The sequence below is a fragment of the Macrotis lagotis genome, chromosome 1, assembly GCF_037893015.1.
Source record: "Macrotis lagotis isolate mMagLag1 chromosome 1, bilby.v1.9.chrom.fasta, whole genome shotgun sequence".
NCBI classification, from domain to species: domain Eukaryota; kingdom Metazoa; phylum Chordata; class Mammalia; order Peramelemorphia; family Peramelidae; genus Macrotis; species Macrotis lagotis.
Window position 1 is genome coordinate 480,136,833 of NC_133658.1, and position 14,835 is coordinate 480,151,667.

The window sequence follows — 14,835 nt, forward strand, 5'->3', positions numbered from 1 at the left end:
AAAAACCCCAGAAAACCTCTTGTTTTTATTTCTTTTAAAATTTGACCATATTAGTGAGAAGTAATTTTAATTTTTTAAAAATGTCTTTAATGTCTTTTATTTGTCTCTCACAAAATTTTAACTGGCAAGCATCCATTCAGTGAATTAGGCAGTTGGACTAAATGTCTGTCTACTGTAATCTTATTTCTTACTTGTTGGAAAATATACCATGTTATTTATAAATGACGTAAACTAAACTATTTTACAAATTAGAACATATTTCTCCTCATGCTTATCTTTATCTTAGCTATGTTAAAAGAAATTTGTAATCTATTTTTATCAGTTAGAGAGAAATTTTTGCCCTAATTTCTCATACAGCATCATAGATGTTTGGTTTGAAAGGAACCTTGGAGGTCATTATTGCACTCAGCATTGTGAACTTTCCTTAAGTTCTTACCATATTTAGAGCACTGAACAAATTGCTAGAAGAAATGAAAATTTTAAGGAAGGTCCTTCCCTTATGTAGAAGCAACCATCCAGGTGGAAGGATATGATATAATACCAAATAATCTCTACACATAGAAGAGACATATAAACAAAGTGTTAATTCCAGGCCCAAGACATGAAAAATCATGACCAAGTTGGAGGAATGGACCAAATTCTAGAAAGGTTTCCTGATATGGCAAGAGAATTGACATAGAAAGTCTGTAGTTCATATGGGGTCATGTGATCCAGACTGGATTATCCTGAACCTAGTAATAAGTAATGTGAGATAAAGATGAAGAGATACATTAGTACCTGATTGTGAAGACCTCTATATATCAGATCTTACTTGTTAGGCAGCAGGAAGCCACTGAAGGTTTTTTGAGCAGAATTATGACACGACCAGATCTATGCAAGTAAAAAGGTAGACACTAACATCAATATGGGGGATGGTTTTATCAGGAGCAGAAAATTTAGAGCAAAGATAATAAACTTGACTTTGGACCTGTGGACTTTGAGTTCCTTAGATCAATGTGTCTATTGGAATTCATGGATGTTGATGTGGAACTTAGGAGAGACTAGAAAAAAGAGATAAAGGGTATCATCTGTATAGTGACACTAAATGAAGCCTGGAGTGGATGAGATTGTCAAGGAAAATAGAGAAAAGAAAAAATGTCAATGGAGAAACCTCCCTTTCTCTTATGAGCAGTTAAGTAGAACAAGATTTAGCCTGAAAAAGACCTTTGGTAATTATGAGGATGTTGGTGATTTTTTTAAAGAGGGTTTTGAATAAATGACAGAGATGGAAACTAGATTTTCTTTGTATCTGTCTCTAAATGTTTATAACTTTTATTTTACCTTCATTTTGAAATGTATTTCTCTCCCCCATCCTTTATATATATATCATGGTTTTAAATTCCTTAATGATTATTTTTCCTAAACTTCACAACCCAGAATTGAACATGATACTCGGGATCTGGGTATAACAGCTTATTGCCTCCATATTATGCACACTATATTTTTATTCATAAGAAGTATTTTTTTGTTGTTTTTGCAAGGCAGTGAGGTTAAGTGATTTGTGCAAGGTCACACAATTAAGTAATTATTAAGTGTCTGAGGCTGGATTTGAACTCAGGTCCTGCTGACTCTAAGGCCCATGCTCTATACCACCTACTGTACCACCTAGCTGCCCCCATAAGAAGTCTCATTGATCATTTCCTAAAATGCCTCTCTACCTCCTTTGTAATGGGAAAATGGTTAAGAATACAGGACAATAAAATAACAGGACTTGTGGCAGTTTTTTCCCCCTTTAATCCTTTCCCTCTACTGAGAAGTAAGACTATGGACATTATATTTCTATCACTGAAGCATAAAAATGCATTGGCTTTTTGACTGCCATATTAAACATGTTGAATTTGCAGTTCATTGCAAATTTATTTCACACAAACTGTTGTCTAATCAAACCTCCCTTCCCTTTCTGTCTTGTGATTTTTAAAACCAAGTACAGGATTTTAAATTTAATAGCAGTTAATATGATTATCTCACATTCAGTCTATTCTCATTTGTCCAGCTCTTTTTTTATATACAGTTTTTTTGAATTCAGACTATCATTCAAATCATTGGTATGATTAGACAGAATAAGGTCAAAAACACTATAGTACTCTACAAAATTATTTTATAGAAAAGAAAAATAGGGTGGTAACAGAGATTATCATGTTGCAAAGCAATAAGCAAAAAAACCCAGATAAGGTGTTTTTAAAGGTCAAGGTAATTTTAATAGAGTTCTCTTAAATTATATAAGAAATGCAAAATATCTCTGTAATTGTCCTTGACATGATCCGCTATTGATATATATGAACATTTCATGGAAATTTTTTTCAGTAATTTTTCCTTTATGAATTTACTCACATGCTTTTAGTTCCATGTTGAATAATAGTTATTTGAGTGGATTGCAGTTTAACTTCACTAGTGAATTTTTAATTGTAACAAAGATCTCAAGATTTGTAAGTCACAAAAGCTACCACCCTTTTAGAGCTTTTAAGGCAGATAGTTATCTACAGAGCACTTTGTTCCATCAGCTCTTTAAAGATGGATGCCTATTTGGAAAGGCTATGAGGAAGCTTCATTAATCACCCTTAGACCTGTTGCCTTTCTTCTTTAGACTGTAAGCTCCTTGAAGGGGGAGGGAATATCTTGTTGGTATTTGTATCCTCACATCTGATCATGGGTCATGGCTCATTTAAGTAAGCATATAATAAAAGATTTTTTATTAATTCTTTTTAAAGTATATGTACACATTTATATGTAAATAGGTACAATGTCCATATAAATAGATGAAAACATCTTGAACTTAACTATCACCTACTGAGTAAATCTTTAGCCTTTTCATAGAAATGGAGTCTTTGTACCATAGACATGCAGGCGTAAGTAGGTTCCTTGTCCATGAATAGGCTTGCTTTTCAGAACATAAAGAACATATTTCACCTTTCTCTCAGGGCAGCTTGGTGGAATGTAGATAGAGTTCATAGTCTGGAAGTTCCAAGTTCAAACGTGGCTTTAGACACCTACTAGCTGTGTGACCCTAGGCAAGTCACTTAACTTTGTTTGACTGTGTTTTTTCATCTGTAAAAATAAGCTGCTGAAAAAAATGACAAACTGCTCTGGGATCTTTGCCAAAAAAAGGCCCAAATGGAGTCAGAGAAGAGTTGGACTAACTCAAACAACTGAACAACAACAAAATAGAAAGTACATGTGAAACTAGGTTGTAGCAGATATATTGAGTCATAGCATTTGAAAATCTCATGATGAGATTAACCCTATAAAACTTTTGGAAATGACTTAGTAACTAAAAACAGACATTTGGCAGTGGATAAAAAAACATTTCATACAATAGGGACTTATCTCTCATGCATTGTTCTTTCTTTCGTCTCTCCATATTTCTCATCAATACCAGTATTCATGGAAACTTGTGCACCCTACTGACAAGTACTCCAATAAGGACTGCCCTGACAATGCGGAGGAATATGAGCGAGCAACGCGGTATAATTACACCAGTGAGGAGAAGTTTGCTCTGGTGGAGGTGAGGGTTTCTTTCTTCTGGTTTGGATTTTATTCTCTTTCCTCAATCTTTTTTTATTTAAAAAAAAGTTTTATAAAAGGGAGAGCATTAGATTGTCTTCTTTCCTTCTTCCTCCATCTTTAGTATAAGACTATGGAAAGACTGCCAGATTTTTCACATCCCTGCTCTGCCACTAGCTTCCTTATCAAGAGAATGAAAAGGGGGATGAGACATCTTTAAGTCCCTTCCAACTCTAGGTCACTTTCCTCCATCTTTAAATGAAAGGGTTGGACTAGATTTTCTTGAAGGTCTTGACTAGCTTTGCATTGGTAATAGCAGCAATTTCCAGAAAGGTAAAAAAAGGCATTCCCACAGGGTTTTCCTTTAATATGAAGAGTATTCAACTATAGAGTCACATACCTGTGGAACACCTAAGTTGTATTAGTTCTCATAGTGTGGTCTATGAAACCCTTTCAGAGGGTCCAGTAAATAAAAACTATTTTTGTTATAATAGTAAACATTTTAATTTCTGACATGGTAACATACATATGTGTGTATATATATATATATATATATACAGATATATATATATATATATATATAAAACCTACATTAACAAAAAGCATTCAGAATCCTTGGTAGTTTTTTCAGAGTTGTGAAGGAGTGTGGATACCAAAAAGTTTGAGAGCTATTGGTCTAGATGAGGGTTAGCATAGACTTCCAGGAGGTCATAGGCATATAACTGGAAGGGACCTTCGAAGACATCTAAACCAACCCCAGGACAGCTAGGTAGAACAGTGGATAGAGTACCAAATCTGAAGTCAGGAAGACTTATCTTGCTGAATTCAGATTCATCATCAGCTTTCACTCCATAGTGAATGGGAAGCAGGCAAAGAATATTCCAAGGGTAAGATAATTTAAGGGGGCTTAAACCTTGTGTATATGCATTGCTTTCTGTGTTCCTAGGATCTCAAAATTATTAAGAGTACTGATTATGAGAAAAAGTGATGTTAGGATTGAATTTCAATTTCTTTAGACCTGTTTTTGGAATTTTTTTCCTCCTGTTGTCATGCTTAGATGATGAGCTGAGCCTCTAACAAATCCTTTACCCCCCCCTTTGTATGACTGTGCTCACACCATTTCGTATTCCATAGATAAATTTTTCTCTAAGTGAGTTCCTATTGGTCCTTTCCAGTTCAATTCAGTTATCATCTCCTTTAGAAGCATTATTCTGATGCCCCATCACCTTCCCATTTAATTCTCATTTTGCATTGCTCTAATGTATCTATTATGTAATATTATGCATTATAATTATATGTTTGAATCTTAAAACCAATTTGTAACCTTCATGAAGATGATGAGCTTGAAATACATTCAGATTTTGTATCTTAGCCAGCACCAACCTAGGACTTTGTAAACAGTTGGTGTTTTATAAATACTAATTGAAAGAATAAGATACTTTCCAAAGAAATACACGACCTAGGTTTGCTAAACCATATTTTTGCTACAGACTGTTGTTTGATGGCAGATGTTCCATGACAATATTTCCTTTAAAAAATCTTTGGAGATTAGCTAGGTGGCGTCGTGGATAAAGCCCTGAAATCAGGAGAACCTGAATTCAAATCCAGTCTCAGACACTTCATACTTAGTTGAGTGACCTTGGGCAAGTCACTTAGCAAAAAAAAAATCTTTGGAATGTTTTTTAAGACTGGATTATCTTTTCTTTCCATAGAAAGATGGCCCTAGAAAGAAAATTCTGGGGCAGCTAGGTGGCGCAGTGGATAGAGCACTGACCCTGGAGTCAGGAGGACATGAGTTCAATTCTAGTCTCAGACACATAATAATTACCTAGCTGTGTGACCTTGGACAAGTCACTTAACTCCATTACCTTGTAAAAACTAAAAAAAAATTTTTTTCCCACTCATTTTATTTCTTTGCCAAGCCACTGGACTGAGACAAATCCAACCCTTAGTGCTGATTTTCCCTTTGAGTTCACCCTTGCTTTCTAGACTCTGGTCATCTTTTTGTAGGGGAGATAATGACACTATGCTGTTGGTCTTGAATTATGTGTGCCCACCTTCCCACAACTTTTTCCCCCCTTTTAAAACAAGAAAAGGAGTTCTAATGGTAGGTCTCTGACCCTTGTCAGGATGGCTTTGATATTCTTCACTGATAAATAAACCTTGTGTCAATCACTTCCTAGTGGTATATCAAAGCCAAAATGAAAAAAAAATAAGCCTGCTTTTTTTTGTTCTTTTTTTAAATATTCTTCCAAAGTTAGCATTTTTAGTTGCTATCTTCTTTTTGAAAGCTTGAAGTAAAAAGGAACATTTAAAAAAAAGTATTTCTAAACTCATAAGGTAAGAACAAATCATGTTATCCACTTACTCAATAAATTTCAGTGATTCCCTTTTGCTTCCAGGATCAAATACAAAATGCTTTGATAGGCATTTCTTACCTTTGCAATCTTCTTACACCTTACTCCCCATGACCTACTCTCATCCAGTGACAATGGCCTCTTGGCTGATCTGTGATCTCTCAGTTCTGAGCATTTTCTTTCCCTGCCCCTTAGGCTTGCTCTTCCTTGGTAAGACCCAGCTAAAACCCCCTTTGACCTTGCCTAGCTCCACTAAATTATTTCCTCTTTATCTTTACTGTAAGCTTACTTTGTATATTTTTTCATATATTCATATTATTTCATATATTTTTCATATATTGTCTTCCTCATTAGATGGTCAGCTCCTTGAAGGCAAGTATTTCCTGTGTTTAATGAACACAGTGTCTGGCTCTGAGTAGGTGATTAATATTTATTGATTGATTAATTGATTGATTGCTGTTTTCCAGAGAGCTTTGTTCTAGGGTTCTGCTCCTCTTTTATTTGTACAGTTCAAGTTAGAGGTGAAACTTCTAACAGTTTTGGACAGTCCTGTTTTCTTTTCATAGTTTACTTTGCTGTGTTTACTGCTCGGACATATGGTTTACTTTGCTATGTTTACTGCCAGGACGTATCATAGTAGAATTAACAGATATTTAAATTTATTTAGTAGAGTAGTCGGAGAAATGTTTTCAGTTTATGAAAGTGATTACCCGGCCTTGTCCCCCATCTCTTATTTGCTTCCAACCCTGTTTTCTCTTGTTTTGTGGAGTACTGAGGACCTTGTGCTTTTGTAGATGTGTATTTATTTTTCTTTATCCTTGGACTTGATCTGGATGCATGTTTAAAATAATGTTTTTCTTTGCAGGTGATTGCTATGATTAAAGGCTTGCAGGTACTGATGGGGAGGATGGAAAGTGTGTTCAATCACGCCATTCGTCACACCATTTATGCAGCACTACAGGACTTTTCCCAAGTTACACTCAGGGAGCCTTTGAGACAGGCCATCAAAAAGAAAAAGAATGTCATTCAGAGGTTAATATTTGTTGAGCTTTCTTATCTGTCACTCTCCCAAACACATCTATAATTATTTTATTTGTACAGATTATGAGTGGGGTTTTTTTGCTGTTGTTGATTTTTGTTTTTCAGCACATGCACTAAAAATTCAATGTGGGGTATGGGATAAAGGGCCTATCTTGAGGCAGAAAGACCTGGTTTTTTTTGTCTTACCATGTATGTATGTATTCACACGTGTGTGTGAATGTGTGTGTGTGTGTGTGTGTGTGTGTGTGTGTAAACTGTGATCTTAGGCAAATCACTTAACCATTTAGTATCCCAGAGCATTGTTTCAGGTTGAAACTCATAGGAGAGAGGGGCGGCGGCTAGGTGGCACAGTGGATAAAGCACCGGCCCTGGAGTCAGGAGTACTTGGGTTCAAATCCGGTCTTAAACACTTAATAATTATCTAGCTGTGTAGCCTTGGGCAAGCCATTTAACCCCATTGCCTTGTAAAAACCTAAAAAAAAAAAACCTCATAGGAGAGTTGCTCACCTGTATGAATAAAGAGAATTTTCATAATGGAGATCCTCAGATGGAAATGATTACATGGAAAAATCCCCAAAACTAACTGAGGAACTTTGGGTGTCACCTGCCCTTTGAAAGGCATTCTTCCTAAAGTAGTAATGTTGAGAGTCCCTGACTTTGTCCCAGTGATGCTGTCATCACTTCCATTCAGTTGATAGAATTACAGAATATTGTAATCCAAAGAACTCTTCACTATAACAACCCCTGCTTGAAGACCTCCAGTGAGGAAGAACCATTCCCTAACTGGATAGTCCTAATAATGCTATATTTATAAATGACTTTGACGTCTCAGCAGTATTTTAAAACCTGGGGATGTAATTTTTTCTTAAATATGTATGTATGTATATATATATATATATATATATATTCACACACACACATTTATTAATTTATTTGTTGATTTAAAAACCATATACTAAAGAGCTTTAGTGTTAGAATGAGGCCTTCGTACTATGTTCATCTCTCAAATTTCTTCATCCTTTAAAATTAGAATTAATCAAACATGAACCTTATAATGTTTAATAATGAACTAATATTCTTTAAATAAATATAAAGCATTTAATGATTATGTGTAAAGTTTTGACTATCATATTTTGGTGAATGATATTTTTGGGGTATGCTTAGTGTTCTACAGGCCATCAGGAAGACGGTGTGTGACTGGGAAGCAGGACATGAGCCTTTCAATGATCCTGCTTTAAGAGGAGAAAAAGACCCAAAGACTGGCTTTGACATTAAAGTTCCAAGACGAGCAGTGGGACCATCCAGTACTCAGGTATTGCTTTTTCTTCACCCCATGCCATTGCATATAGTATATAGTGGGGTCTTTTTTTATGCTGATAATTCTAAAGATGAAATAGTGTTATGAATAGGGCATTGGAAGTAAAATCAAAATGTTAAAATTCCTCTTCTCTGTTCCTTTCCCTTTTATTAGCTGAATGATGATTGAAAGTATATCATTTTGGTTATGTTACCTACCTACCTACAATGACTTTTTCCAGTCATATTTCCTATTCCAACCAAATTTGGAAGTCACACAACAAAACAGATTATTTTTTAAAAAATACTTAAATTTTCCAAATTTCTTTATTTGCATACAGAAGCTCCTTTACCTACTTATCTCCTTCCTTCCTGAAAACTTGGGTGAAGAGCTATGTATTTGTGTGATTATAAATAGTCCTTATATTGTGCTTTTAATGTAGTTTTGTTGTTGTTGTTGAAAATATGTGGTCATGGTTTATGTCTGGAAATCTGCAATATGTTAAAGAACAAAAGTTGAAATTGTAAGTTTTTGTGGCTTTAATGTTTCATTATTATTAAACCACCACCAATGTTCTCCTCTCTTTGGTATGTTTGAGCCTTAAACTACAGCAGCTCTCTGTGATCATTGCTTTTCACAAACTGATCTATTTAATTGTTCTTGTCTTATTTTTTTCTTTTCTGGGGCTAAACACTTCCTACTGATCTCTTCTGTTAGGTGTCGTTTGTAATATTTTCAGTGATATTGAAAAATCTTTTTGAAAGATGTCAGCAGAACCCATGGCTGACCATCTGAAATGTTAAATTCTTCATGAATTTTTTTTTTATAAAGGGAATTGGTAGCCTAGATTTATTTGGCTTGCCCAAAAGGAAGAATGCCTCCTTTTGAGTGGCTAAGTTGACACCTGCATGTTGGCTTCATTGCTCTCCACACCTAACAGACTAACCTCTTTTCTCCTCTTGTCTGTTTCCATTTCCTAATTGACCCGCGTGTGTTGTATTAACGGATTCTCTCCCCCGCCTTTCCCTGTCTGTTGGTTTTTATAGCTCTACATGGTGCGCACTATGGCAGAGTCCTTGAACTCTGCTGAGCTGTTGAAGCAGCTCAAGTCTTTGGGAATGGAAAAGCTTTTGCATGTGGTAAACAAGTTTCTGAGGCAGTCCTACAACTATCCACCTCTTTTAACCTTTGGTGGTAAGACATTACTTTTTTAAAAAGTTTATGGCAATAAGGTGAACTGTTCTGCTACAAGTTGTCTCTAGATGAAGAAGTAGGCATACGGTCCAAATGGGAAAGCCAACCCTTCTCTGCTTGATATTTGGCTCAATGGTTTATTGATTGCGATCATGGGAATACCAACATGGGATAGCCACACCAGTGCTTATTTTTCCCATTCCTAGAAGGGTAAACCGTTTCATTTCTTGACAACCCCAGGGATTATCAATTTGTAGCCGAGCAGTCGCTTTCTTTGATTTTCTAAGTTTTGCTCAACTAATGTTCCATGTGTATTTTTCCCCCTTCCCTTTACAAATGTTTCCTTGAATGATACAGCTTTACATGGTGAGAACCATGCTAGAGTCCCTCATTGCAGACAAAAGTGGTTCCAAGAAAACTTTGAGAAGTAGCCTTGAGGGGCCCACCATATTGGACATAGAAAAATTTCATCGAGAATCATTCTTCTACACACATTTGATAAATTTCAGTGGTAAGAGATCCAGATGATCAGTGTTCAGCCAAGCATGTCCTAACACCGCTAACACCATCCAGAATGTTTCCGATTGCTTAAGAGTTAACTTTGCTCTAGTCTGTTTTCTACTTACCCAGGACAGTGAAGTGTTGTAACGTTTGCACCATGGTCCCCTTAGATACTTCAATGTTTGTGCTGTTTTGTTATTGTTTTGTGGTTGTTGTTTTTTAAAGATAGTTCTTCCCTGGCTATGGCATTCTTGGCAACAACTATATATTAACTTTTATTGTTTTGTCATTTTAACAGAAGGGAGTGCCAGAACTTGTAATGGTCTGTTAAATATGTATAATTTGAAGACCGGAGTGTGATTACAAGAAACACCACATAATATGGGTTGCAGCATGTCTTAACTTCCTACCCATTATAGCCTTGACAAGTTTTTTATATAAGGTGAACTGTTTAGACTTGATGTTTGGAAGATGGTAACTCACTTCCAAGTCTGAACAAACCAAGTTTTGGATTTATTTTGTTTTTTCTTCCTTAGGAATACCCCCTTAGTTCTTGATTGATTTGTAATCGGAAACATGCTACCCAATAGATTTCGCCCACTGCCATCAGATGTATCTAGTCTTTGTCACCACCATATTGTGCTGTCTCTCATGTTGATTTTGTTGCCTAGCACTTGACTTTTAAAGTGCTGTATTTGTCCTAGCTCTCATGTCTGTCTTCAATAATACATGTATTAAAAGGCAGAATTATGAAGGCATTAAAATTTTTTTTAATCATAAATATTCTTTCATAATGCTTTTAATTATTTTCATTATTGCCCACCTGTATTGTGTGATAACTGTGCTTCCATTTCCTACTGGTAGTCCTTAAAGAATTTTTCTCCTAATGAGAAGATTTTTCATATCTCTTCCCAAATTGTTGTTTCATCTCTCATTTTAAAAAAATGTCATGTTTCTCTGTAATTCCCTTCTAGCCAAGAGACATGTCATATTTGGGGTGGGAATTATTCAGTGTAAAGAGCAATGTGTATGGAGTCAGAGAACCCAACTTCTAAATCAGTCTTGGCTTTTATGAGTTATGTGACCATGTACAAATCATTTAACTTCTCTGGACTTCATTTTCTTCCTTTCTAAAATGAGAATTGGATGACCTCTGTGGTCTCTTCCAACCCTAAACCTTTGGTCATCTGAATTGGCAAAAGGCTGGTGATCTGCACTGGTGGGCAGTTCAATAGTATTGCTCACCCAATGTAATTTCCAACAGCTTTATATCAGGATGGACTAAAGCCCTTTACCCTCCCTCTTAGCTTTGGACTAGATTGTATTTTTCCATGTGTTGATTTTTTTGGTAATCTTTGAGCAGTTTATTGGGGTGCTTTTATAAATGTGTGTTTATATGGATATGGATATGTATATAATTTCCTACCTAGCTCTGGGAAATTTTTAATGTCTCTTGCATTGTCATTTTATACAAATGACAACCACTATTCTATCTTGCTTTTTCTGGTTGCTCCTGGTCATTTAAGAGACTAATGCAATATGATTTTAAATCCCTGAAGAAACCCTTCAGCAGTGCTGCGACCTCTCCCAGTTATGGTTCAGAGAGTTTTTCTTGGAATTGACCATGGGAAGGAGGATCCAGTTCCCTATTGAGATGTCCATGCCATGGATCCTGACAGATCACATCCTTGAGACCAAGGAGGCTTCCATGATGGAGTAAGTATAGACTGATATGTGGACAAGCTGACTTGTATTTAAAAGTGACTTGTAAGGAAAGAGCACAAAGAAATACGACATATTAATCAGTCAATCAGCAAACTTTTATTAAACACCTACCATTCTCTTGGCATTGATATCCTGGATATCAAGAATATATTACAAAGAATGAAATAATCTCTACTTGCAATAAGGTTACAGTCTTACCCACAGGTGACAAACTCAAATGATTCAGAACCACTCAAACATCTGTAGTGAACCCTGTAGGCTGCATTTTGACTTACAACAACATATATTAACATATTTTTTTTAACTCAGTATTTATCAATTGCATTTTAATCTAGTTCAGGCCACACTCAAAGGTATTGTGGGTAACATGTTTGATGTCTCCATCTTAACCTATTATTTATCTTTCTTGACAATGGAATTCACCCATAAACCTATTTTCTTTAAAATCACCAAATCATCTGAAGACATTATTTCCCAGGAGTTGAAATTATTAAAAGGTATTTGAGATTTACTAACCTCTGGTGTGTAAACAAAAAAGAATATAAGGGGAAGCTTCTTTGTGTAGCATGAATCTGTATCCCCTCATGTTTTCTCTTGTTTCCACTCTCCCCAAATGGTTTTTTTGGGGGGGAATATTGATAATTCTATTCTTGCTATAGTTTTAAACTAAATATCCCTTTGTCATTTTTTTTTTATAAAGGTAGGAGAAAGATTGGGAAAATATGTTTGAGAATACATGCCCTTTAGTGATTGTCACAATCTTAACTCATTTTTTTTGACTTATTAAAATGACATGTATTCTTTGATTTCCATCTACTTCATATATCAGCCATATTCTTCCTTTCTTGTCAGTATACTCTTCTGGGATGTCTGATATTTTTCCCAAATGGGACAAGAAAGGAATATATGAACATCATCATCATAGCTAGCATTTATGTAGTGCTTTATTAACATTTTTAACGTATTTTACAAATATTGTCTCCTTTGATCTTCACAATGATCAGGAGGTAGGTACTATTATTATTATCATCTCCATTTTAGAAATGAGGGAACTGAGACCAATCAAGGTTAAGTGACTTACCCAAGGTTGCACAACTAGTAAATATCTGAGGCCAACTTTGATCAGTTTTGGGTTTTTTTGATCAGTTTTGATTTTTTAGGTTTTTGCAAGGCAATGGGGTTAAGTGGCTTGCCCAAGGCCACATGGCTAGGTAATTATTAAGTGTCTGAGACTGGATTTGAACCCAGATACTCCTGACTTCAAGGCTGGTGCTTTATCCACTACGCCACCTAGCTGCCCCATGAGGCCAACTTTGAACACAAGTCTTTCTGATTCCAAGTCCAATGCTCTACTGAGTCACCTTTTACACCATTCTGGTGTCCATTCCATTTTCAAAGCTTTTAGCTGTTAATGGGTCCAGGAGTCCATTGCCTATCATAAATGGTAAATAAACCATGTGGGAGTCTAATTCCTTTTGATCAATCCTCAAGCCCTGGGCCTAGTAAGATATAATGAACCTATCCCTGTCTTTCTATGGAATGCTAGGATATGGAGATGTAAAGACATTGGGGTTTTCTATATTTGAAAGATTTGTTTCTTTTCCTTCTTAATTAGAAATAGGTTAAGAATAAAACATTCACTGTCTTAGTAGTGATGAATTCATAAGAATTATTACATTGTATAAATTAAGAATTATTTCATGTGAGGTCTTTGTGTCACAACTCCAAGTTGTCTAGGTTGAAAAATGAGACAAAATTGGGAAGCATACTTTAAAAAGCTTATTTTTCCTTATTCTAGATATGTTCTTTATTCCTTGGACCTGTATAATGATAGTGCCCATTATGCCTTGACAAAATTCAAGAAGCAGTTTCTCTATGATGAAATTGAAGCAGAGGTAAGTTTTATTCAAATAGATTTTAATTCAACAACAATTGATTAAAGTTTATATTGTATTGCAACGACGTCAATGGCTTAAATATTTCCTTGTTGTATTTTAACCTGGTTCAGGCAACTGTGAGATGCAAAAATAACCAAGCTACAAGAAACTCACTGAGGCAGAGCTCCCAACTAACAAGAACCTTTTAAAGGGTGATGACCACCTACTTTAATGAATAGAACCTCATATCTTCCTCAAATCTGAGAAACTCTTTCCTCTAGGGCTTTAGTTTTATAGTGCTTGATGATATAGAAGATGAAAAGTAAAATACAGAATTTCATTGATCGATTAGACTTGTATCTTCTGGAACAACTTTCAATTCATGCTTACAGCAATACCTGATGGAAAATGTACATATATGGGCAGAGCTACTGCCATTCACTGAACTTCTATTAGGCATTAGAGAGCTGTATGGTCACCCATTGGTCAAGGGCTCATAGGTCTGTTGACCAAGTGCCAAAAGGCCCATTTCCCCAACAAAGGGACAATAAGGGTGGAGGGACAATTAAAAATAGCTGAGGGACTTTCCATAATGTTATCTTCACCTTGCTTCCTAGCAGAAGGAAAAGGTAGAGGTCCTCTAGGGTAGCTTCCTGTGATTAAGCAAGTAAACTTCAAAACAAGCAAGTGAAATTATAATCTTGTAGTTAAAGTCTTGGGGCCTAATATAAGAAAGAATCAGTCTAATCTTATCTAAATAATCCTAAGTGTATATATATAAATATTAGGTGATTAAACTTGGTCAGTGTATGTTAATAGATAAATATATGTTGATAGCCTAAGATAATCACTATTGAATAATACTGATTGGAATAAAATAGGACTCTAAAAATCATTTCACACACAGCACTCATTTGACACAATTCTAGGCAATTCTCTCATTATTAATCTACATTGATTAAGGGAGTTTGCTTATAGGATAAAATCATAGATTCAAAAAAAACCCTTAAATATATTTAACTTTTACAGATTATATTTGAACCATTTAATGATCCTGTTTCTATACTTTCCTCTATGCATGACCATAAGAATAATGCTAATATCTACTTTTTTTACATTAATGCACAAAAATTAATTAATGTGGGGCAGCTAGATGGCACAGTAGATACAGCACTGGCCCTGGAGTCAGGAGGATCTGAGTTCAAATCTGGTTTCAGACACCTAACTGTATTGCTTTGGCCAAGTCACTTAACCCCATAGCCTTGCAAAAAACAAAAAAAGGAAAGAAAATTAATTAATAGTG

At 35.4% G+C, this 14,835-nt stretch overlaps 1 protein-coding gene across 2 annotated transcripts in view; it reads left to right on the top strand.

Moving 5' to 3' along the window:
• Window positions 1–14,835, top strand: part of CYFIP1 (cytoplasmic FMR1 interacting protein 1) — a 164,276-nt gene that overhangs the window by 82,945 nt on the left and 66,496 nt on the right. The window contains exons 13-18 of one of the 2 annotated variants that reach the window (XM_074213710.1): window positions 3,416–3,541; window positions 6,763–6,929; window positions 8,103–8,250; window positions 9,282–9,429; window positions 11,490–11,646; window positions 13,454–13,550. In XM_074213710.1, coding sequence (XP_074069811.1) covers window positions 3,416–3,541; window positions 6,763–6,929; window positions 8,103–8,250; window positions 9,282–9,429; window positions 11,490–11,646; window positions 13,454–13,550 — 843 coding nt within the window. Of the gene's footprint in view, window positions 1–3,415; window positions 3,542–6,762; window positions 6,930–8,102; window positions 8,251–9,281; window positions 9,430–9,786; window positions 9,941–11,489; window positions 11,647–13,453; window positions 13,551–14,835 lie in introns of both variants that reach the window. The other variant, XM_074213709.1, reaches the window with a different exon arrangement.